Source organism: Musca autumnalis, unplaced genomic scaffold (genome assembly GCF_047663935.1).
Source record: "Musca autumnalis isolate F117 unplaced genomic scaffold, ASM4766393v1 scaffold_5, whole genome shotgun sequence".
In the NCBI taxonomy this organism is placed as follows: Eukaryota; Metazoa; Arthropoda; class Insecta; order Diptera; family Muscidae; genus Musca; species Musca autumnalis.
In genome coordinates this window covers 59587686-59610524 of record NW_027412088.1, presented here as the reverse complement: position 1 = coordinate 59610524, position 22839 = coordinate 59587686, and the positions used below count along the sequence as shown (strand labels likewise).

The 22839-nt window shown below is 38.1% G+C and overlaps 1 protein-coding gene across 1 annotated transcript; it reads right to left on the bottom strand.

The window, feature by feature from the left end:
* Window positions 1-7986: 7986 nt before the first annotated feature.
* LOC141405981 (luciferin 4-monooxygenase-like) lies at window positions 7987-21528 on the bottom strand. Its single transcript, XM_073990949.1, has 5 exons — window positions 21385-21528; window positions 21066-21273; window positions 20806-20992; window positions 20622-20738; window positions 7987-8953 (listed from the first exon to the last, which is right to left on the bottom strand). Exons 1-5 carry the CDS (start codon window positions 21526-21528, stop codon window positions 7987-7989), a joined length of 1623 nt encoding a protein of 540 aa, XP_073847050.1.
* Between the last annotated feature and the right edge of the window lie 1311 nt (window positions 21529-22839).

The following is a 22839-nucleotide window of genomic DNA, read 5'->3' as shown; positions in this document are numbered from 1 at the left end:
CGATCAATAAACGATTTCAATCAAATAATTTACTGAAATTTGTTTATGGTTATTAATAAATTTCTGTTGTTAAAATGGTTTTCAACGTTTGTCGCATGTTCTCGTTGAGTCTTTGATTTTTTCATCAAATGGCTACAATTTTTTATCTGCGCATGGAAACAATATATAGAAAAAATACTTAAGGGCGAAACCTATAACTCTGCGTGTTGCGTGTGCGTTCAAAAATACAAAAACAAAGTATTTATAGGTTTCGCCCTAAAAAAACCTCAAAACTGGACTTCTCTGCTACATTCTGGCAACACATCTGGCGATGAAATGCAGTCAGCATTAGTAACAGTGTTGGTTCGGTTCAGCTGCCGATAGCAAAAACTACAAAGATCTAATAAGAAGCGCGCAATGGGTAATCCGCAAACACCAACAACTTGTTATACCCTCCACCATAACATGTATTTTGAACTAAAATAGCTTCCCTTTTCTGTCCACAATTTTTAGAATGAGACGTTTTTCGATCACGGATACCACATCTTAGTGATGGAGAAGTTTTGTGACCACTGGGAACCTCAAATGCCAAAGTACAGTTAGTTCGGTAAACAAATGTAGCTAAATTCCTCAATACACCGAAAATCGGAAGGTATCGTTATATTTGGGGGTATACCAAAACATGGTCCTATGCTGACAATTATCTGTGGTGAAGTTTCGTGACTGTAAGGAAAACCGAATGTCAAATTACGGGTAGCTCAGTCAAAATAACAAAAATTGGGAGGCACAGCTATATTGGGCCTATACCAAAATATGGACCTATATTAAAAACTTTTGGTGGAAAAGTGTTGTGACTAATAGGAGCCTCAGATGTTGAATTACCGCAAGTTCAGTCAAGAAATACAGCTAAAATTCTCAAAATACCAAAAGTGGCAGGTACGATTAAATGGGCACGGTATGCCTTAACTAACTTTAAATGAAAGTTTATGTGTATTCTGGAACTACAATGTCCTTAGACGAAAAAAATCAAAAACAAAATAAAAAGCAAACAAGTAAAAAAGCGTTAAGTTCGGCCGGGCCGAACTTTTCATACCCTTCACCATAAAATATTCTGAACTAAAATGGAATAATTAGTTTTCATTCCTGTCCACAACTTTAAGTGGGTACGTTAAAATGTCAGATAATGTACATAAAATGCTTGCTTGTCAACTATGTATGCTGACAATTCCTGGTGGGCTAGAAATTGGGAGGTACCGTTATATAGGCGTTATAATAAAACATGGACCTATATTGACAGTTTTTGATGGGAGCCTTTAATGTCAAATAACTCCTAATTCGGTTAAAAATTGCAGCTAGAATCCCCAAAATACCGAAAATCGGTACATAACGTGGGAACTTCAAATGTCATTAACAGCTAGTTCGGAGGTATGTGGGCTATACGAAAATATGAACTTAAATGAACAATTTTTGTTGGCCTTTAAATTTCAAATTACAGAAAGTTCGTCCAAAAAATAAAACTAAGGTACGGAAAATCGGAAGTTTTGTTTTGGGGTTGGTTAAACATTTTAAGTAAAATCCTCAAGGTACCGAAAATCGGGAAGTATCGTTATATTGGTGCTATGTTGAAAATTGTTGATTCAGATGTGTGGTGACCACTACAACCTTCAAATGTCAAATTATAGTTAGTTCGGTTAAAAATTGTAGCTAAAATTGCAAAATTGCTGAAAATTGGGAGGTACCGTTATATGGGAGCTATATCCGAACATGGACCTATGTTGACAATTTTTGATGGAGAGGTATTGTAGCTAAAACATCAAAATACCGAACATCGGGAGTACCGTAATATGGGGCTATACCAAAACATGTACCTATGTTCATAATTTTTTCGAATATAAGTTTTTTGGTCACTAAAAACCCTAAATATCAAATTATAGCTAATTCGGCCTAGAAATGTGATTTAAAACTTCAAAATACCTGAAATCGGGCGGTAACGTTATATGGCGGCTATTCCAAAACATGGACCTATGCCCACTAGTTTTGTTATATAAGTTAACTGACACTTAAGAACCCTAAATGCCAATTTATACCTAAATCGGTCAATAAAAATGTAGCTAAAAACGTCAAAATACCGTAAATCGGGGGTACCGTTATATGAGAGCTATACCAAAACGTGGACCTATGTCCACATCTTTTTTTATATAAATTTATTGACACTTAAGAACCCTTAATGTCAAATTATAGCTAAATCGGTCTGAAAATGTAGCTAAAAACGTCAAAATACCGTACATCGGGGGCGTACCGTTATATGGGGGCTATACCAAAACGTGGACCTATGTCCACAACTTTTATTATATAAGTTTATTGACACTTAAGAACCCAAAATGCCAAATTATGGCTAAATCGGTCTGAAAATGTAGCTAAAAACGTCAAAATAGCGTAAATCGGGGGTACCGTTATATTGGGGCTATACCAAAACGTGGACCTTTGTCCACAACTTTTGTTATATAAGTTTATTGACACTTAGGAACCCAAAATGTCAAATAATGGCTAAATCGGTCTGAAAATGTAGCTAAAAACGTCAAAATACCGTAAATCGGGGTGTACAGTTATATGGGGGCTATACCAAAACGTGGATCTATGTCCACAACTTTTGTTATATAAGTCTATTGACACTTAAGAACCCTAAATGTCAAATTATAGCTAAATCGGTCTGAAAATGTTGCTAAAAACGTAAAAATACCGTAAATCGGGGGGTACCGTTATATGGGGGCTATATCAAAACGTGGACCGATATAGCCCATCATCGAACTTGACTTGCCTGCAAACAAAAGACGCATTTTCCCAAAATCTCAGCGTCCTATCTCCATTTTTGTGGATGCTAGAGTGATTACCACAGACGGACGGACGTGCACAGATCGACTCAGAATTTTACCCTGATCAAGAATATATAAACTTTATAGGGTCGCAAATGAGTATTTCAATGCGTTACAAACGGAAAAACAAACTTAATATACCCTCCATACTATGGTGGAGGGTATAAAAAAAACTCTAAAAATGTGAACTTTGACCGCGATTTAATTGAAAATCCCTCCGGCGCTATTTTCTTGTTTTTGAATTTTTCTCATCTATGAACATTGCTGTTTCTGAATCTGCAAAAACTTCCTGGGTGTAAGCGGTTTTCATTTAATGTTAGTTAGAGCGCACCGTACATGACATTGTTTTAGAAGGAGGTGATACAGTCAGTGCATTGTCGCAATTTGAACTTCTGTATCGCAAAAACGGTAAAACCTAGGAAAATGTCATGGAGGTCAATCTTGTAGGGAATTTTATTGCTACAACATTTTCTTTAGTCCCATTACGATAGGACTTGCGGTTTCCAAGCAAAATCGTGGAAACCTAGAAAACACTAAAAGTGGGAACTTTGACAGCGATGTAATTGAAAATCCCTCCGGCGATTTTTTGAATTTTCTCATCTATGAACAATGTAGTTTCAAAATCCGCAAAATTCCTTCCAAGTATAAGCACCTTTCATTATACCCTACACCACTATATGGGGAGGGTATTATAAATTGGTTTTGGCCCAAAAGTCTGTAACACATCGAAATAATGGTCATAGACCTATACTTATATATACCAAACTGAATGTCTCGACGAGCTGTGTGTCCTTCCCTCCATCCATCTGTCCATCTAAACCTTGTAATCACGCTACAGGTCGCAATTTTGTCACCAAATTTTGGGTGTTGATGGGGGTTGATTTTGGTGATGGTCGGATAATATTCAAGTGTCGGAAAAGGCAAAAAAACTTATTTTTGCCAATCCGAATATCTCCGCTTCTATAAGGTGTATACCAAAAGCAAAACATGGCACTGAAAAGAGAAAATATCACCTTTACAAGGATGTAAAGTAGGTTGTAGTAGTTGGTGAAACCGAGAACCTCAAGTGGCGGTACCGTTATGTGGGTCCTATACAAAAACCCTCAAATTACCGAAAAACGTGAGGTACTGTTATATGGGGGCTAACCAAAACGTGAACATATTTTGACAATTTTCGCTAGAGAAGTTTCGTGACTGTAGGGAACCTCAAGTGTCAAATAACACCAAAATATTGACCTATGTATGTTGAAATATTTTTTGCTGGGAACTTTAAATGTCAAATTAAAGGTAGCACGGTCAAAGAATGTAGCTAAAATCCTATAATTGGATAATTGTTCCACAAACATCCCAGGCGGGACAAGGGAGACTTCTCTCATATCAATGACTGGACCCCGATTCATATTAGCTCAATGACATGGGACCTATAGTTTATCGCCGAATCTGAACGGCGTGTCCTAAGACACCACTTGTAGAAACGTTTTACATGACTGAAATAATCAGAAAATATCGCCAATATTACTGAGGGTATTTCGCCACCGTTGAAAATTTGATGACGAAAATCGGGACTTTCCGTTCAATGGGGGCTATATTAAAACGTGGACCTGTACTGAAAAATTTAACACCAAATTTCAGACCTTTCGGTAAGATAATGTTGCTCAAACCTTCAAAATACCGAAAAGCGGGAGATATCGCTCTATGGGGGCTATATCAAAACATGGATCTGTACCAACAAATTTCCAAAGAAAATTTTTGTGGCTCTAAACAAGACTAAGTAGTACCAAATTAGATCCATTTGGTTTAATAACGATACTGAAACCCTAAATATACCGAAAATCGGGAGGGACCGCTCTATGGGGACTAAATAAAGACGTGTACAAATATCAACAAATTTCTGGTAGAAGGTTTTATAACCCAACGAAGACTAAATACTAAATTTTAGCCATTTCGTTGGGATATTGAGGCCATAACCCAGCAAAAAAAGTCCTCCCAAAATCATGGGTTTTGTAAGGGATTTTTGTCAGCCGTAACTACTCGCAAACCCCCTTTCTTCCCCATTATTTTTACAAGGGCATATCGCACTCAGTTTGTAGTTATTTTATGACCACTAGAATAACTAGTTATTCTGTGGCCACTAGAAGTTGAAAAGTAAGTTGAAAAAAATTCTATTTTTAGAACAGTTGATGTAGAGATTTTTTTTAATTTCATCGCACTTCGTACTTTTATTATACCCTCCACCATAGGATGGGGGTATATTAAGTTTGTCACTACGTTTGTAACTACTCGAAATAATCATTGTAGACCCCACAAAGTATATATATTCTTGATCAGCGTGCAATTCTACATCGATATAGCCATGTCCGTCCGTCTGTCCGTCTGTCCGTCTGTGGAAATCACTCTAGCGTCCGAACGGATTGACGTAGGTTGATGAAATTTTGGGAAAATATGTTATATTTACGTAGGACTTTTGGTATTGAAAGCGGGCTATGTAGGTCCACGCTTTCGTATAGCCCCCATACAAAATGACGCGTGACGCGTCGTCGTTTTAAGGATTTTTTAAGATATTTGGCCCATTTTACCACCAAATTGGTTGTAATTTGGTACTTTGTGTCTCCAGGGGCCACAAAATATTCCTACCAAAGTTGGGTTATATAGGTCCACGTTTTGGTATAGCCCCCATATAAGGCCCCATATAAAGTACGCGTCATTTTAATATATTTTGAATGTATTAGACCCATTTGACCACATAATCGGTTGTAACTTTGTATTTTGTGTCTCCAGAGGCCACAAAATATTCCTACCAAAGTTGGGTTATATAGGTCCACGTTTTGGTATAGCCCCCATATAAGGCCCCATATAAAGTACGCGTCATTTTAATATATTTTGAATGTATTAGACCCATTTGACCAAAGAATCGGTTGTAACTTTGTATTTTGTGTTTCCAGAGGCTAAGAAACATTTCTACCATAAAATGTTTATATAGGTCCACGTGTTGATATAGCCCTCATAATACAATATATCCCGATTTTCGACATTTTGAACGTTTTAGCCTCATTATCACACCGATATGGCTGAAATTTGGTATTTAGTCTTCTTTAGGCGTATAAAACTTTCCCCCAGAAATTTGTAGGTATAGGTCCACGCCATCATATAGCCCCCATGGAACGGTACCTTCCGAATTTCGGTATTTTAAAGGTTGTGGCCACATTAATCCACCAAAACGGCTGAAATTTGTGGTGGAGGGTATAAAAAGTTCGGCCCGACCGAACTTAACGCTTTTTTTACTTGTTTTACTTTATTTTATTTCGCTCGCTGTGCGAGTTGTACACACGAACCCTCTGATTTCTAGCCAAAGACACTACATACTATGCCACGCACACGAACATTAAGGGTTGCTTAAAAACTTAAATGTGCAGTGCACATGTGCAACACGAACTGTTCTTTTTTAATTAAAAAAAACACGCGTGCCGACAGTGAGTGTGGAACACACAACCCTAGGATTTATAGTCGGACACACATTCACTGTGCCACCGTCCTCATTACTTAGTGAGGAGCAAAGTAAGTAGGTTTGCCTTGTAATTTTTTTAAGAAGTATCCCATTACTTTTCAGATTACTTGTAATGGGAAAAGAAGTTTGTTTACATTACTTTGTAATGGGTTACGTAATGACTACCGGATCCGAATTTTTGCTGGGAACATTCAAAATATAGAAAATCGGGAGCTACTGTTCAAGCGAGGCTACATAAAAAAGGTGGACCCATAGCAGCAAATTTCTGGGGCAAAGTTAAGTGCTCCCAACGTATACCAAATACAATACAAATTATGGTCCAAAATTTGGCTTTCGCAATATTTTGTTCAAACTTAGTTTAAGTTCGAAGATGGGTTATATTGCACTTCTTCCGGTACCTCCCCCACAAAAGTTCAAAATTGTTGGGAAAAATTGTGACCGATTTGGTCCATACTTTAATCATCCTAATATATCTACCAGATATAGATCAGGTTCGAATATGGACTATATTTGTCCACTCCTTCGGGTACCTCCAACACACAATTTTGGATAAATTTACTTTAAAATCATTTTGATTTTTGTGATTTTAAAATCACTTTGATTTTTGTTGAAGCAACTTGCATTCGCTGCCTCAATTACGACAGTAAAAGTTTTTTTTTTCAGGGACAAGTCCATACTTCTTGAGAAAACAGCCCAAAATTTGTAAAAAAAAACCCTATGACACCATATGTAGTGGCTGGAGAGCTCGAACGGAATACTGCGTTCGTGCGCATTTTGGATATTGTAATATTTCTTTGAATATAAGATGAAGTTAGATGGTGGTGCTAGTAGGTCCACTCCTTCCGGTACCTCCCCCACAAAAGTTCGAAAATATTCTCTGAAATGGTTCGCGCGATTTCTCATAGACGTAGCAACGGATTTGGTCCAAACTTTGGATCTTTTAATATTGTCGAAACTTAGTTTATGTTCAAATTTAGGCCCTATCTGTCCAATCCCTGTGGTGCCATCTACACAAATGTTCAACATTTTTGTGTGGTTAAGGGTCTGTTCGAGGATCCTTTGGACATTTTTACCGAAGGTCTTCCTAGTGGCCCTATTTACAGCGATATTATGTTTTTCGTAGGACAGTGTGATAAAAAAGCCCTATCTATTGATATCCCCTTAAATTTGTGAGCTTTATTAATATCCATACTTTTTTCGGTTCATACGCCCAACATTTTGAAACCCACATATGTTTTTTTGTTGTTTTTTTTTTTTGGAAAAAAGTATTTCTTTCCCCACAGGCTGAGAGTATAACTCTGTCGGCAAAACCGACTGATACTTTTTATAATAGTTGTTCCACAAACATCCCATAAGGGACAAGGGAGACTTCTCTTATACTTTTTTACTTGTTAAATAAAACATAAGTCTACATTTTAAAACGTATTGGAATTTTTGTCATTATTTTTATCTTATCATTAACATTATAGAATTCCTTTTAGTTGGGTAAGGGTATTGCCAAGGTTAATAATCATCTCAGCCGCATTATCATATAATCCACTCGCCTCGTTGGTACTTATTGAGCTTGGAAATTTCTCTGCTCCAGCCAAACCTCTTTACAAGCTATCTTTACAAACTAAACATGTGTTTTTAGCTATCCAATGACTTTTTCTCCTTCATTAAGCCAACGAAAATATCTCTTGCCTCGCGTTTCAACAGTTTGCCATTATTATTGTGGGGCAGCGACTCAACAAAATACACACCATTATGCAGTTGCTTTTGTGGTTCCACCAGACGTTCCTTAACATGATTGACAATTTGTTCGGCAGTAATATTGCAACCCTTTTTCTTTACCACCAAAGCACCGGGAACATGATCCGAACTTTCATCGTATACACCAACAACACAACAATCCAAAACTTCTGGCAATTCACGTACCACATTTTCAATTTCTCCTGGCCAAAAGTGTAGACCCTTATATTTCAAAATATCCTTTTTACGATCCGTTACAAAAAGGAAACCATCTTCATCCATATAACCCAAATCACCGGTACGCAACCAACCCGAAGAATCATAAATACGCTGCGTTGCAATTGGATTGCCATAATAACCGGCCCAGTGGAAAGGAAAATTAACCCAAATCTCGCCGAATTCATTGGGTCCCAGATTTTTGCCATCATCATCAACAATACGTAAACGTATATTTGGTAGAAGTTTTCCCACCGAATTACCACGTGCCAAACCAATATTTCCAGAAATTGCTCCAGCTTCTGTTAGGCCATAACCAAAGTATATGAAGGTTTTTGGTAAAATGCTTTGAATTTGGGCCAATGTTTGCTTTGAAATATAACCACCGCCACAGCCTAAAAGTTTAATTGACGATACATTTTCCGTAGTAAAGAGGGCACATTCACGCAATGCCACAGCTTGTACCGGAAATATTGTGGCATTGGTTATTTTATATTTTTTCACCATTTCAATAAAGTGTTCGGGTGTGAAAGGTTTACGGGTTATTACACGTGTGCAACAGGTATAAACATTCGAAACGGTTATTGCCAGGCCACTCAACCAATCTAGGGCTGTTGAAGTGTAAATAACATCATCACTGGTCAGGATGCTAAAAGGAAAAAAAGGCAAGATGATTAAGGTTATTACAAAGTTTTATATGCAAATTGATGGGAACTTTTTTGAAAAAATAAGAATAAAGAACCTCCGAGCCAAACTCGAAATAGGTTGTTCCTATCCTTTTAGTTTTCCACCTATCTTTTAGTTTTACGTTAACAAGTAAGAAAAGCGTTAATTTCGGCCGGGCCGAATTTTTATACCCACCACCACGAACTGTATTAAGGTGAATAGGAACAATTAGTTTTATTTCGTTTATGAAAGTACTAATAATAATTGTTCCACAAACACCCCATACGGGACAAGGGAGAATTCTCTCACATCAATGAATGCACCCCTATTCACATAAACTCAATGATATGGGACCTACAGTTTATCGCCGAGTCCGAACGGCGCACAGTGTTGCCGCGTGGACAAAAATCAAAAAATGTGATGTTAACTTTTGCATATGTTTATGTTTTCTTCTTACAGTAAACACATCCGATACAAGGAAGCTGAAAGAATTTTGTCGATATGTGCATCCATAATGTAGTTATAGCTCTTTAAATATGAAAAATATTTCCCAGGTGATCTAAGGCGATAATCATATGAAAATTAGACGACATTTAAAATAACATTTTCTGAAAAATTTGTTGATAATACTAAAAGTTTTGGATGGGGATTTGATGAGTGGGCTATAAGTATAACGTTTTAGTACAAAAATTTGACATTAACTGCGCATAGGCAATGTACCGTTATCATGAAATCAAAATTTAATTTTGATAAAAAAATTCAAAATTCTTAATATTTAGTAGAGCAGATCTTTTGATTGCCACCTATTGCCACCTTGCTCCTGTTTTCCGTTAATTGGACATCTCTTCCAAATAAAAATTTGTAAAAACATTCTGCCCATCCCTGCAACCTTCTGAGATATATCGGTTCAGATTTTATATAGCCCTCATATATATCTTTTCCCGATTTTGCTACAACTCGTTCAATTTTGATCGAATAGCCTTTAAATTTAGTATGTGTTATTTTCTAAGGCCCCTGAGTAGCTACACCGATTTTTACAACAATCGATTTTGCTATAATTCGCTCAATTTTTGATGAATAGCCTTCAAATTTATCATGGGATTCCTCAGGCCCCTGCTCAGTTTTGCCGTTGACCTGGGTTGAGAATTGTTTGCACAAGTATTTTTTTGAGGGTACAGGCCTAAGAATACATCCCAGGTTAAATTTGAAGGTTATTTTTCAAAAATTGACCGATTTATAGCAAAATCGGTGAAAGATATATAGGGAGGCTATATCCAAATTTGTACCGATTTTTGCAAAATCAAATCAAAATCAGTAAAACTGAATAGGGGCCTGGTGAAACGTCCCATGTTAAATTTGAAGACTGTTCATCAAAAATTGAGCGATTTATAGCAAAATCGGGGAAAGATATATATAGGAGCTATATCCAAACCTGAACCGATTTTTACGAAAATCGGTGAAACTACTCAGGAGCCTAAGAAAATATCACATATTAACTTTGAAGGCTATTCGATTAAAATTGTCCGAGTTATAGCAAAATCGGGAAAAGATATATATGGGGGCTATATCCAAATCTGAACCTATATGGACCAAAGTTTATATTTTTCATTCCTGTACCCTCATAAGTACTTGTGCAAAAATTCATCAACCTAAGTCAACGCCTTCTATTTTTGTCCACATTTGTATGGAAGCGGCAACACTGTGCGGCGTGTTCTAAGACACCACTTTTGTAGAAAAGTTTTACATGGCTGAAATACTAAGGAAATGTCGCCAACATTACTGAGGTGTGTTTTGCTCCCGTTGTTTGATGTTGCCTGGCCGGGAAATCGAACCCACGACCTTATGTGTGCAAGGCTTGAGTGCATACCATTGCCCATGAAAGTACTAAACTCTTCCTTTTATTGCAGGAGTAGTACATATATCTCAGCTGATAATACTCCCTTCAAAACCGTTAATATGGGGCGGCATTTTTGTTCTTTCCGAAACATGGACCAATATTTACAATTTGCCGAATTAAGCGAAATATATAAAATTGGGCAAAACCGACTAGATCTAAACCTGGATATTCTGGATTTGGATAGCTAACGACATCCGTAGCTGTATAAAACGGTAACCTGTACCGATAAATTTCTGGAGGAAAGTTTCGTAACTTCAGCGAAGACTAAATACCAAATTTCAGTTATTCCCATTGAATATTGTGGCTAAAACTTTCAAAATACCGAAAATTGGGAGGGATCTTTCTATGCGGGGTATATAAAACATGGAACAATACCGGAAATTTTCAGGTGGGAGGCTTTGTACCACCAACGGAGATTAAATATTAAATTTCATCCGTTTCGATGGAATATTGATGACACAACCTTAAAATACCGAAAATCGGAAAGTACGCTTCTATGGGTTTATTTTAAGAAAAGGGCTTATGCTGATATTTTATACACCAATGACAATTTAAATACTAAATTTCAGTCATATCGGTGGTATATTGAGACCACAACTTTCAATATACCGTAAATCGTAAGGTACGGTCCTATGGGGGTATTTGAGAACGTCGACCTATACCGGCACATTTCGGCTGGAATGTTTCATACCTCTATCAAAAACTTATTACCAAATTTCAGCTACTTTGGTGGAGAACGAGCTATATGTCGAAAATCGGGAGGTACCGTTCTATGGGACTATATGAAGACATGGACCTACACCGACAAATTTCAGATGGAAAGTTTTATCGCCTCAACGAAGACTAAGTACCTTCTTGCAGCCATTTCCGTGTTATAATGAGGCTAAAACCTTCAATACACTTCACCCCGGTTAACTACCTTTTATAAAATTCCAAAAAATTGAGGCAGTTATGCGGGAAAGGCAGTTACGAAAATCCCGCCTAACTACCTCATGTGGGTAGTTACAAAAATCTCATCTCAGCTTTACAAAATATGGCAACAATTAGAACATAATGGCCAAAAAAAAAACAAGTAAAAAAGCATTAAGTTCGGCCGGGCCGAACTTTTCATACCCTCCACCATAAAATATTCTGAACTAAAATGGAATAATTACTTTTCATTCCTGTCCCCAACTTTAAGTGGGTATGTTAAAATGTCAGATAATGTTTATGTACATTTATGCTTCATTCGGGAGGCCCTTTTTTATGGTGCCTATATCTAACTATGTATGTTGACAATTTTTGGTGGGCTAGAAATTGGGAGGTACTGTTAAGTAGAAGTTATAATAAAACATGGGCCTATGTTGACAGTTTTTGATGGGAGCCTTTAATGTCAAATAACTCCTAATTCGGTTAAAAAATTTAGCTAGAATCTTCAAAATATCGAAAATCGGTACATAACGTGGGAACTTCAAATGTCATTAACAGCTAGTTCGGAGGTATCTGGGCTATACGAAAATATGAACTTAAATGAACAGTTATATGGGGGCTATACCAAAACGTGGACCTATGTCCACAAGTTTTGTCATATAAGTTTATTGACATTTAAGAACTTTAAATGTCAAATTATAGCTACATCGGTCTGAAAATGTAGCTACAAACGTCAAAACACCGCAAATCGGGGGTACCGTTATATGGGGGCTATACCAAAACGTGGACCTATGTCCACAAGTTTTGTTATATAAGTTTATTGACACTTAAGAACCCTAAGTGTCAAAATATAGCTAAATCGGTCTGAAAATGTAGCTACAAACGTCAAAACACCGCAAATCGGGGGTACCGTTATATGGGGGCTATACCAAAACGTGGACCTATGTCCACAAGTTTTGTTATATAAGTTTATTGACACTTAAGAACCCTAAATGTCAAATTATAGCTATATCGGTCTGAAAATGTATGTAGCTAAAAACATCAAAAGACCGTAAATCGGGGGGCACCGTTATATGGGGGCTATACCAAAACGGGGACCTATGTCCACAACTTTTGTTATATAAGTTTATTGACACTTAAGAACCCTAAATGTCAAATTATAGCTACATCGGTCTGAAAATGTAGGTAAAAACGTCAAAATACCGCAAATCGGAGGGTACCGTTATATGGGGGCTATACCAAAACGTGGACCTATGTCCACAACTTTTGTTATATAAGTTTATTGACACTTAAGAACCCTAAATGTCAAATTATAGCTATATCGGTCTGAAAATTTAACTAAAAACATCAAAACACCGTAAATCGGGGGGCACCGTTATATGGGGGCTATACCAAAACGGGGACCTATGTCCACAACTTTTGTTATATAAGTTTATTGACACCTAAGAACCCTAAATGTTAAATTATAGCTACATCGGTCTGAAAATGTAGCTTAAAACGTCAAAATACCGCAAATCGGAGGGTACCGTTATATGGGGGCTATACCAAAACGTGGACTTATGTCCACAACTTTTGTTATATAAGTTTATTGACACTTAAGAACCCTAAATGTCAAATTATAGCTATATCGGTCTGAAAATGTAGCTAAAAACATCAAAACACCGTAAATCAAGGGGCACCGTTATATGGGGGCTATACCAAAACGTGGACCTATGTCCACAACTTTTGTTATATAAGTTTATTGACACTTAAGAACCCTAAATGTCAAATTATAGCTATATCGGTCTGAAAATTTAACTAAAAACATCAAAACACCGTAAATCGGGGGGCACCGTTATATGGGGGCTATACCAAAACGGGGACCTATGTCCACAACTTTTGTTATATAAGTTTATTGACACCTAAGAACCCTAAATGTTAAATTATAGCTACATCGGTCTGAAAATGTAGCTTAAAACGTCAAAATACCGCAAATCGGAGGGTACCGTTATATGGGGGCTATACCAAAACGTGGACTTATGTCCACAACTTTTGTTATATAAGTTTATTGACACTTAAGAACCCTAAATGTCAAATTATAGCTATATCGGTCTGAAAATGTAGCTAAAAACATCAAAACACCGTAAATCAAGGGGCACCGTTATATGGGGGCTATACCAAAACGGGGACCTATGTCCACAACTTTTGTTATATAAGTTTATTGACACTTAAGAACCCTAAATGTTAAATTATAGCTACATCGGTCTGAAAATGTAGCTAAAAACGTCAAAATACCGTAAATTGGGGGGTACCGTTATATGGGGGCTATACCAAAACGTGGACCTATGTCCACAACTTTTGTTTTATAAGTTTATTGACACTTAAGAGCCCTAAATGTCAAATTATAGCTAAATCGGTCTGAAAATGTAGCTAAAAACGTCAGAATACCGCAAATCGGGGGGTACCGTTATATGGGGGCTATACCAAACCGTGGACCTATGTCCACAAGTTTTGTTATATTTGTTTATTGACACTTAAGAACCCTAAATATCAAATTATAGCCAAATCGGTCTGAAAATGTAGCTGAAAACGTCAAAATACCGTAAATCGGGGGTACCGTTATATGGGGGCTATACCAAAACGTGGACTTATGTCCACAACTTTTGTTATATAAGTTTATTGACACTTAAGAACCCTAAATGTCAAATTATAGCTATATCGGTCTGAAAATGTAGCTAAAAACATCAAAACACCGTAAATCGGGGGGCACCGTTATATGGGGGCTATACCAAAACGGGGACCTATGTCCACAACTTTTGTTCTATAAGTTTATTGACACTTAAGAACCCTAAATGTTAAATTATAGCTACATCGGTCTGAAAATGTAGCTAAAAACGTCAAAATACCGTAAATTGGGGGGTACCGTTATATGGGGGCTATACCAAAACGTGGACCTATGTCCACAACTTTTGTTTTATAAGTTTATTGACACTTAAGAGCCCTAAATGTCAAATTATAGCTAAATCGGTCTGAAAATGTAGCTAAAAACGTCAGAATACCGCAAATCGGGGGGTACCGTTATATGGGGGCTATACCAAACCGTGGACCTATGTCCACAAGTTTTGTTATATTTGTTTATTGACACTTAAGAACCCTAAATATCAAATTATAGCCAAATCGGTCTGAAAATGTAGCTGAAAACGTCAAAATACCGTAAATCGGGGGGTACCGTTATATGGGGGCTATACCAAAACGTGGACCGATATATCCCATCTTCGAACTTGATCTTCCGACGGCTAAAAAAATGGTATTCCCCAATTTTCAGCGAAATCGGTCAACAAATGCGACCTGTATGTTGCGAACGGACGGACGGACGGACGGACGGACGGACATGCATAAATCGACTCAGAAAGTGATTCTATGTATATCCCTAGAAGGAACTATGGGTCTATCTCGCTTCCTTTTGTATGTTACATACAAATGCACTAACACATAATACCCCTTACCACATAGTGGTGTAGGATATAAAAACAAAACGGTCTATAGTAAAAAAGTCATTAGTCATCAGTGTGAATAACACCATAACATAACGCTGGACATCTTCATCACAATTCACGTAGTCGTCGAAATTGATTTTCTCATAAATACACCAGTACTTACTTACTTAGCTGGCCCATTACAGAACATTTGTTCTATAGACCGAACTAAGAAAAGATCTCCAATTTTCTCTATTTGTTGCTTCGCTTTCTGGAATACCGCGCCTTTTCATCTCATCATCCACTTGTTTGCGCCATCTATTCCTTGGCCTGCCAATTCTGCGTGCAGCGGTCCGTGTTTATACGCCTTTTTAGCGGGTTCATCATCGCTCATTCTTATGATATGGCCTAGCCAACGCAATCGCTGCATCTCGATACGTTTAACAATATTCATGTCGTTGTATAGCAGATACAGCTCGTGGTTCATGCGACGTCGATATTCACCGTCAACGCAGATTGGTCCGTAGATCTTTCGAAGAATTTTTCTCTCAAACACACCAAGCACTGCCATGTCTGCCTGTGCAGTACCCAGGCTTCGGAGCCATACATCAGCATGGGTAGTATCAGTGTTTTGTAGAGCGTTATTTTTGTTTGACGAGATGTGGCTTTGTTTTTAAACTGCTTACTTAAACCAATGTAGCATCTGTTTGCCAATACAATTCTTCTTTTTATTTCACAACTGATGTCGTTTGTTGTGTTTACGGAGGTGCCGAGGTAGACAAAGTCTTTTACTACCTCAATATTATAGGAACCAACTTCCATAGTCGGTCCGAGCTCAATGGACGCATTGCGCGTCGACACCATCAATTTGGTCTTCTCACCGTTTCATAAAGGTATCAGTTACTTCTTTTACTGATCGGCCTATGATGTCTATATCATCAGCATAAGCAAGTAACATGTGACTATTGGTGTAGATTGTGCCACTTCTTTTGACGTTTGCCTCTCGTATAACCTCTTCCAGCAGGATGTTAAAGAGATCACACGAAAGGCTGTCTCCTTGTCTGAAACCTCTTTTGGTACCAAACTCTTCGGAGAGGTTCTTTCCTATTTTAACTGAGGACCTCGTGTCAGTTAAAGTAATTTTGCAAAGCCGGATGAGCTTTGCGGGGATACCAAATTCAGACATGGCTTGGAATACCTTTGAACGCAGCGGGCTGTCGAAGGCTGCTTTATAATCGACAAAAACGTGGTAGGTGTCGATCTGCATCTCTTGGGTCTTCTCCAGGATTTGCCGCAGGGTAAATATCTGGTCAATGGTGGACTTGTCAGGTCTAAAGCCGCATTGATATGGTCCAATTATCTCGTTGACCATAGGCTTTAGTCGTTCGCACAATATCCCTGACACGATCTTGTAGGCAATAGGGACTTATGCCCCTATAGTTATAGCATACAGTCTTATCTTCCTTCTTGTGGACGGGGATACTCGGGTTCCAATCGTCGGGTACTCGTTCTTCCTGCCAGATGGTGCTAACTAGCTGATGAATACACCTTATCAGCGTGTCGCCTCCGGTTTAGTACAGCTCGGCTGGTAAGCCATCGGCTCCTGCTGCCTTATTATTCTTCAGCCAATTTATTGATGTCTTTACCTCATCTTGGCTGGGCGCTATTGGATACCAACAGTTTTGAAAAATGCTCTTTCCATATCCTGAGTGCACTATCTGTATCAGTTACCAAATTAACTTGCTCGTCTCTACAGGTTTGATGCTTGAGTCTTTGGTAGAATTTTCGGACTTCATTTCGGCTCCTGTACAGCTCGATTTTTTCACATCTCTCTCTCTTTTTCTTGCGGATAAGACGTTTCTTTTCTCTCCTGTTCTCCCGATATATCTCTCGTGCGCTACGCGTTGCTATTGATTGTAAAGTAGCTCTATATGCCGCATTTTTCTCTTCGGTAGCAGCACGACACTCCTGGTCATACCATGAATTCCTTTGTGGAGGTCTCTGGAATCCAAGTATGGATTTTGCGGCTGTTTGCATGGAGTGGGCAATATTTTGCGATTGTGTTGTTATGTTATCGGGACAAGGAGTGCTCGCGTTAAGCAATTGGGCTAGTTGAGTGGAATATGCTGTGGCTATCTGTTTTGTTTGCAGCCTATCAATGTCCAACTTCCGCGTTGTGTCTGTTCGTGCTTTATTTGCAACGTTTAGACGGGTACGTAAGTTTGCTGCAACAAGGTAGTGGTCCGAATCAATGTTTGCGCCTCGGAACGATCGTACATCCTGGATGAATGTCTTCCATCTATCGCAACATGATCAATTTGATTACTTGTTCTTTGATCTGGAGACAGCCAGGTGTCCTTATGAATATCGAGATGATTAAATCTGGTACTGCTAACTACCATGCAAAGTCTATCAGCCTCATACCATTGTCAGATGTCTCACTGTGGAGACTGAATTTCCCGACTGTTGGGCCAAAGATATTCTCCTTTCCAATTTTGGCATTAAAATCACCCAGAATGATTTTAATGTCATGGGCAGGGCAACGGTCATATGTTTCTTCTAAGCGCTCATAAAATATATCTTTGTTCTGTTCGTCCTTTTCTTCAGTGGGAGCATGAGCGCAAATAAAGCTGATGTTGAAGAATTTAGCTTTTATTCGAATTGCAACAAGTCTTTCATTCACTGGGGTGAAGCTGGATACCAGATGTTTTAGTCTCCGACTAACTACGAATCCGCAACCAAACTCATGCTTTACGTCATGGCAGCTATAATACAGTGCGTCACCTTTAGGTGTTGTTGTGACGCCTTTCCCAATCCATCGTATTTCCTGTATGGCAGTAATATCGGCCTTGTACTTTTCAAGTACGTCTGCCAATGCGAAGACTGCACCTTCTCTATAAAGAGTGCGAACATTCCAGGTGCAGATTCGCAGATCATGGTCCTTAAAACGTTTGCGGGGTTCGTCAACTTTAGAGGGGTTTGTTTTTCTTTTATTTCCTTTTTTCATAGTAGGCTGTTTTTTCTAGGGGAGGGTTACTAACCCGACGCCCAAACCCAAGTTTTTAACGTTCTTATGGGTGAACGCGCGGCATAAATACATCAGTGCGGGTAATAAACCGAGAAAAAGATTATAAACTGTTCTTTTTGGGGAAATATTTGACGGGCAAATATCCGAATTGGGTACTTATAGAAAAGTAGTTAAGAGGGACAGTTTGAACTCATTTATATGAAAAAAGTTTGGGATTCAGATTGTGAGGCAATTAAACGGGAAAGGCAGTTAAGCAGAGAGGTAAATAAGCGGGGTGCAGTGTATACCGAAAATTGGGATATACCGTTCTATGGGGGTACCCCTCAAAACATGCCCGTGTAACGACTAATTTCTGAGGGAAATTTTGGTAGTCCAAGAAATAATAATTACCAAAATACAGCTACTTCGGTGAAATAATGAGGCTACAAAATTCAAAATATCGATAATCGGGAGGTACCGTTCTTTCAAAAAGTTGACCAGTACCGTCAAATTTCTGAGAGAAATTCTTGTAGCCCGGAAAAAGACTAAAACCAAATTTCAGCCACTTCGGTGGAATAATGAGGCAAAAACCTTCACATGGAATATGGAATGTTTTATACCCCAATTGAAGACTAACCACCAAATTTCAGCCATTTCGGTAGAATATTAAGGCCACAACCTTCAAAATACTGAAAATCGGAAGGTACCGTTCTATGGGGGCTATATGAAGGCGTAGTTCTATACCGACTAATTTCAGGTGGAAAGTTTTATACCCACAACGAAGACTATGTACAAAATTTTAGCCATTTCGGTGTTACAATGAGGCTAAACCATTCAAAACACCGAAAATTGGGATGTACCGTTCCATGGGGTGTACATTAAAGCGCGGACCGATACAGATAAATTGCTGGGAGAAAATTTTGCATCCCAAAAGGAGACGAAATATCAAATTTCAGGCATTTTGGTAGTATAGTATAGCTGAAACCTTCAAAAATACCGAAAATTGGGAGATATCGTCCTATGGGGACTATACGAGGGCGTGTGACCTATAACGGCAAATTTCATATGGAATGCTTTATACCCCAAATGAAGACTAACCACCAAATTTCAGCCATTTCGGTGGAATATTAAGGCCACAAACTTCACAATACCGCAAATCGGGAGGTACCGTTCTATGCGGGCTATATGAAGGCGTGGACGTATACCTACAAATTTCCGGGGGAAAGTTTTATACCCCCAACGAAGACTAAATACCAAATTTCAGACATTTCGGTGCGATAATGAGGCTAAAACATTCAAAATACCGAAAATCGGGAGATATCGTCCTATGGGGGCTATACGAAGGCGTGGACCTATACCTACAAATTTCCGGGGGAACATTTTATACCCCCAACGAGGACTAAATTCCTAATTTCAGCCATTTCGCTGCGATAATGAGGCTAGAACATTCAATATATCGAAAATCGGGAGATATTGTCCTATGGGTCTATATCAAAACCTGGACCTATATAAACATTTTATGGTAGAAATATTTCTTAGCATGTGAAAACACAAAATACAAACTTACAACCGAGTCTGTGGTCAAATGGGACTAGTACATTCAAAATATCTTAAAGTGACGCGTACTATATATGGTGCGTTATATGGAGGCTCTACCAAAGCGTCGACCTATATAAACAAACTTTGGTAGAAATGTTTTTTAGCCTCTGGAGACACAAAATACCAAATTACAACCATTTTGGTGCTCAAATGGGACTAATACATTTAAAATATCTTAAAATGACGCGTACTATATATGGGGCGTTAGATGGGGTCTATACCAAAACGTGGACCTATGTAAACATTTTATGGGACTAATACATTCAAAATATCTTAAAATGACGCGTACTATATATGGGGGCTATACCAAAACGTGGACCTATATATACAAAATTTGGTAGAAATATTTTTTAGCCTCTGGAGACACAACATACCAAATTACAACCAATTCAGTGGTCAAATGGGACAAATATCCTAAAATTTCCTTAAAACGACGACGAGTGATTTCCGCAGACGGACAGACGGGCATGGCTATATCGATGTAGAATTGCACGCCGATCAAGAATATATATAGTTTGTGGGGTCTACAATGATTATTTCGAGTAGTTACAAACGGAATGACAAACTTAATATGCCTCATCCTATGGTGGAGGGTATAAAAACAGCCGCTTATGTACCGTGAGAGAGTTAGATAGCGAATTTGAACGGATCTTTACCAACAAGAATGCCATGCCACTTATGTACTGAGGAGGCCTTTACTAACAACTCGGACCCCGAAATATTTACTTATTTTCGTTCATCTTCGCTCTCTAGTGTGTGTTATCGAATTTATATCTTAACTTACGGATTTTCAAATATTAATTTGTGTACTGATATTGTAACAGCCTTTGGCAAGCCAGTGGTTCCCGATGAACATAAAATGCAAACGGTTTGATCGGCGCCCAATGTAAGTTTTTCCGGCCTAAAATTAAAAAAAAAATAAAATAAATAAATTATTTGTGTATTCCGAAAGGAAATTGTTCACTCACTGATAGAAATATTCCTTTGGATTCGGTTCAAGTAGCTCCAGGACAGATGGTACACCCTCAATGTGTTCACTTATGGTATAAATATCAGGCTTAAATAACTTGGTGGCACTTTTAATTTTAAAATAATCGCTACCATCACAGAAAATTATGGAAGGTTTGGTAATGCCAAAACAATGGCTGAGGGCATCTAAGAAAAAAATTCAAGGAAATTCCGGATTAGAAGTGCAAAAAAGACATGATTTTCGTTATATCAAAACAACCTTCTTGATAGGCAGGATTAACACCATGGAATGGGGTGCAGTTGAAGAAGCAACCCAGAGCAACAGAGGTGAGGTAGGTAGTGTTGCGAGCAGCAATTCCAACAACATCATCGTAACGCAAACGACGACTCTTTAGGAACAAGGCAATGCGAATGCCCCATGTCAGGGCTTCTTGATTGGTAACATGTCGGTCATCTTCTTCATCAATCTGTAAAATAAGAAAATGTATTCAAGACAAATTTGTGTGGCGATTCTTGCAGGTTCTGGAATAGAGTTATTAATTTTTTGTAGATGATTTTCCCTCCTATTTCCAACTTACCAGCAACACATTCTTCGGATGGGTACGCAAGTGTCCATATAAAATTCTTCCCACCGAATGGTGTTCAATATTGTGCAGGGGTGCGATATTAGGACCACTCCATATTTTATTATGTTTATCGTAATTAACAGCAAGAGTATTCATTTTGTTTTGAGTTTAGAAAATTCAATGTTAGTCTTTGGCTAGTTTATTCTAGACTAATATTATTCTTCGAAAATATTTTGTGACCTTATCAAGTGACTATCGGTATTACCTTATAGATAACACTAACAAACACTCCGAAACACATAATATGTTTATTATGAATCTAATGATATTCTCATTGTCGTTTGATGCGGTTTGATTTTTTATAGATTAAGGTACAATGAACCACGCCAGTACCATATGGGCAATGTTGTCCAGATAAAAAAATTTCGTCTTTAGGGCGATTCAGTGAAAAAAGTTTCCACTCTATACTCGGTGTGCAAATCGCAATCATTTAAGGCAATGAATTGACCTACAGACATGTTGAAAATCTGATCGTCTGTACATAAAAGTACTGGCATCTTTTCTTTAAAAGTTAACTACAACTAATAGATGACTACGACTTATAGTCAATTCCATCTTTCGATTAAGCCGATTTTCTTGCGAATTTCAGAGACCAGTGTTGAAAATAGGATAAATATTTTGTCGAATTTCATAGGGGGCGGGGAACCTCCCGTAGGTCATATTTTTAAAAAACCTATTTTTTGCAAATTTACGAACGTATCGGCCAGAAAATTTATTTGCGAGACAACTTATTTGCGGAATTTTCTTGAAAATTTCAGAGAATTACCGGGATGTCCCCTGTGAAAATAGGCTTCGTATTTTGTTAAATTTCAGTGTGGGGGAGGGGCTACCTCCTCTAGGCCCCATTTTTTTTAAAAACGCTTTTTTGAAAAACTTACGAAGGTATCGGTTAGAAAATAAATTTGCGAGGCAATGGTGGTCGAGTCTCCGACCCTAGGTACTTATTTAGGGCTAAAAGACTCGACCACGTCCACTGCTTTAAATATGAAATTACTGAACCGATTTTCCTAAAAAATTCAGAGAATGTACAAGGAATAAACCCTGGAGAATTTTGGCAATATATTTTGTTAAATTTCGGAGGGGCCACTAGGCCCTATTTTTTAAAAACGCCAATTTTTGTAAATCTTGCGAAAGGTTTGAAAATGAATTTGCAATGGTGGTTGTATCCCCCATCCTAGGTCCTTATTTGGGAACTAAAGGACCGACCATGCCTTTTTATACTCGCCACCATAATATGGAGGGTATAATTAAATCTGTCATTCTGTTCGTAACACATCGAAATGTTCATCGGAGACCCTATAAAGTATATATATTCTTGATCAGGGTAAAATTCTATGTCGATATAACCATGTCCGGCTGTCCGTCCGTCCGTATGTTGAAATCAAGATACAGCTCGCATTTTTTAAG

Bases quoted from the DNA above. Each gene is read 5' to 3' on its own strand.
- LOC141405981 (XM_073990949.1), bottom strand. From the start codon at position 21,528: ATGAATACTCTTGCTGTTAATTACGATAAACATAATAAAATATGGAGT. The intron at 20,993-21,065 runs GTTGTTTTGATA...TTTTTTTCTTAG, and splicing joins TAATCCTGCCTATCAAGAAG to ATGCCCTCAGCCATTGTTTT. The intron at 20,739-20,805 runs GTGAGTGAACAA...TTTTAATTTTAG, and splicing joins CCAAAGGAATATTTCTATCA to GCCGGAAAAACTTACATTGG.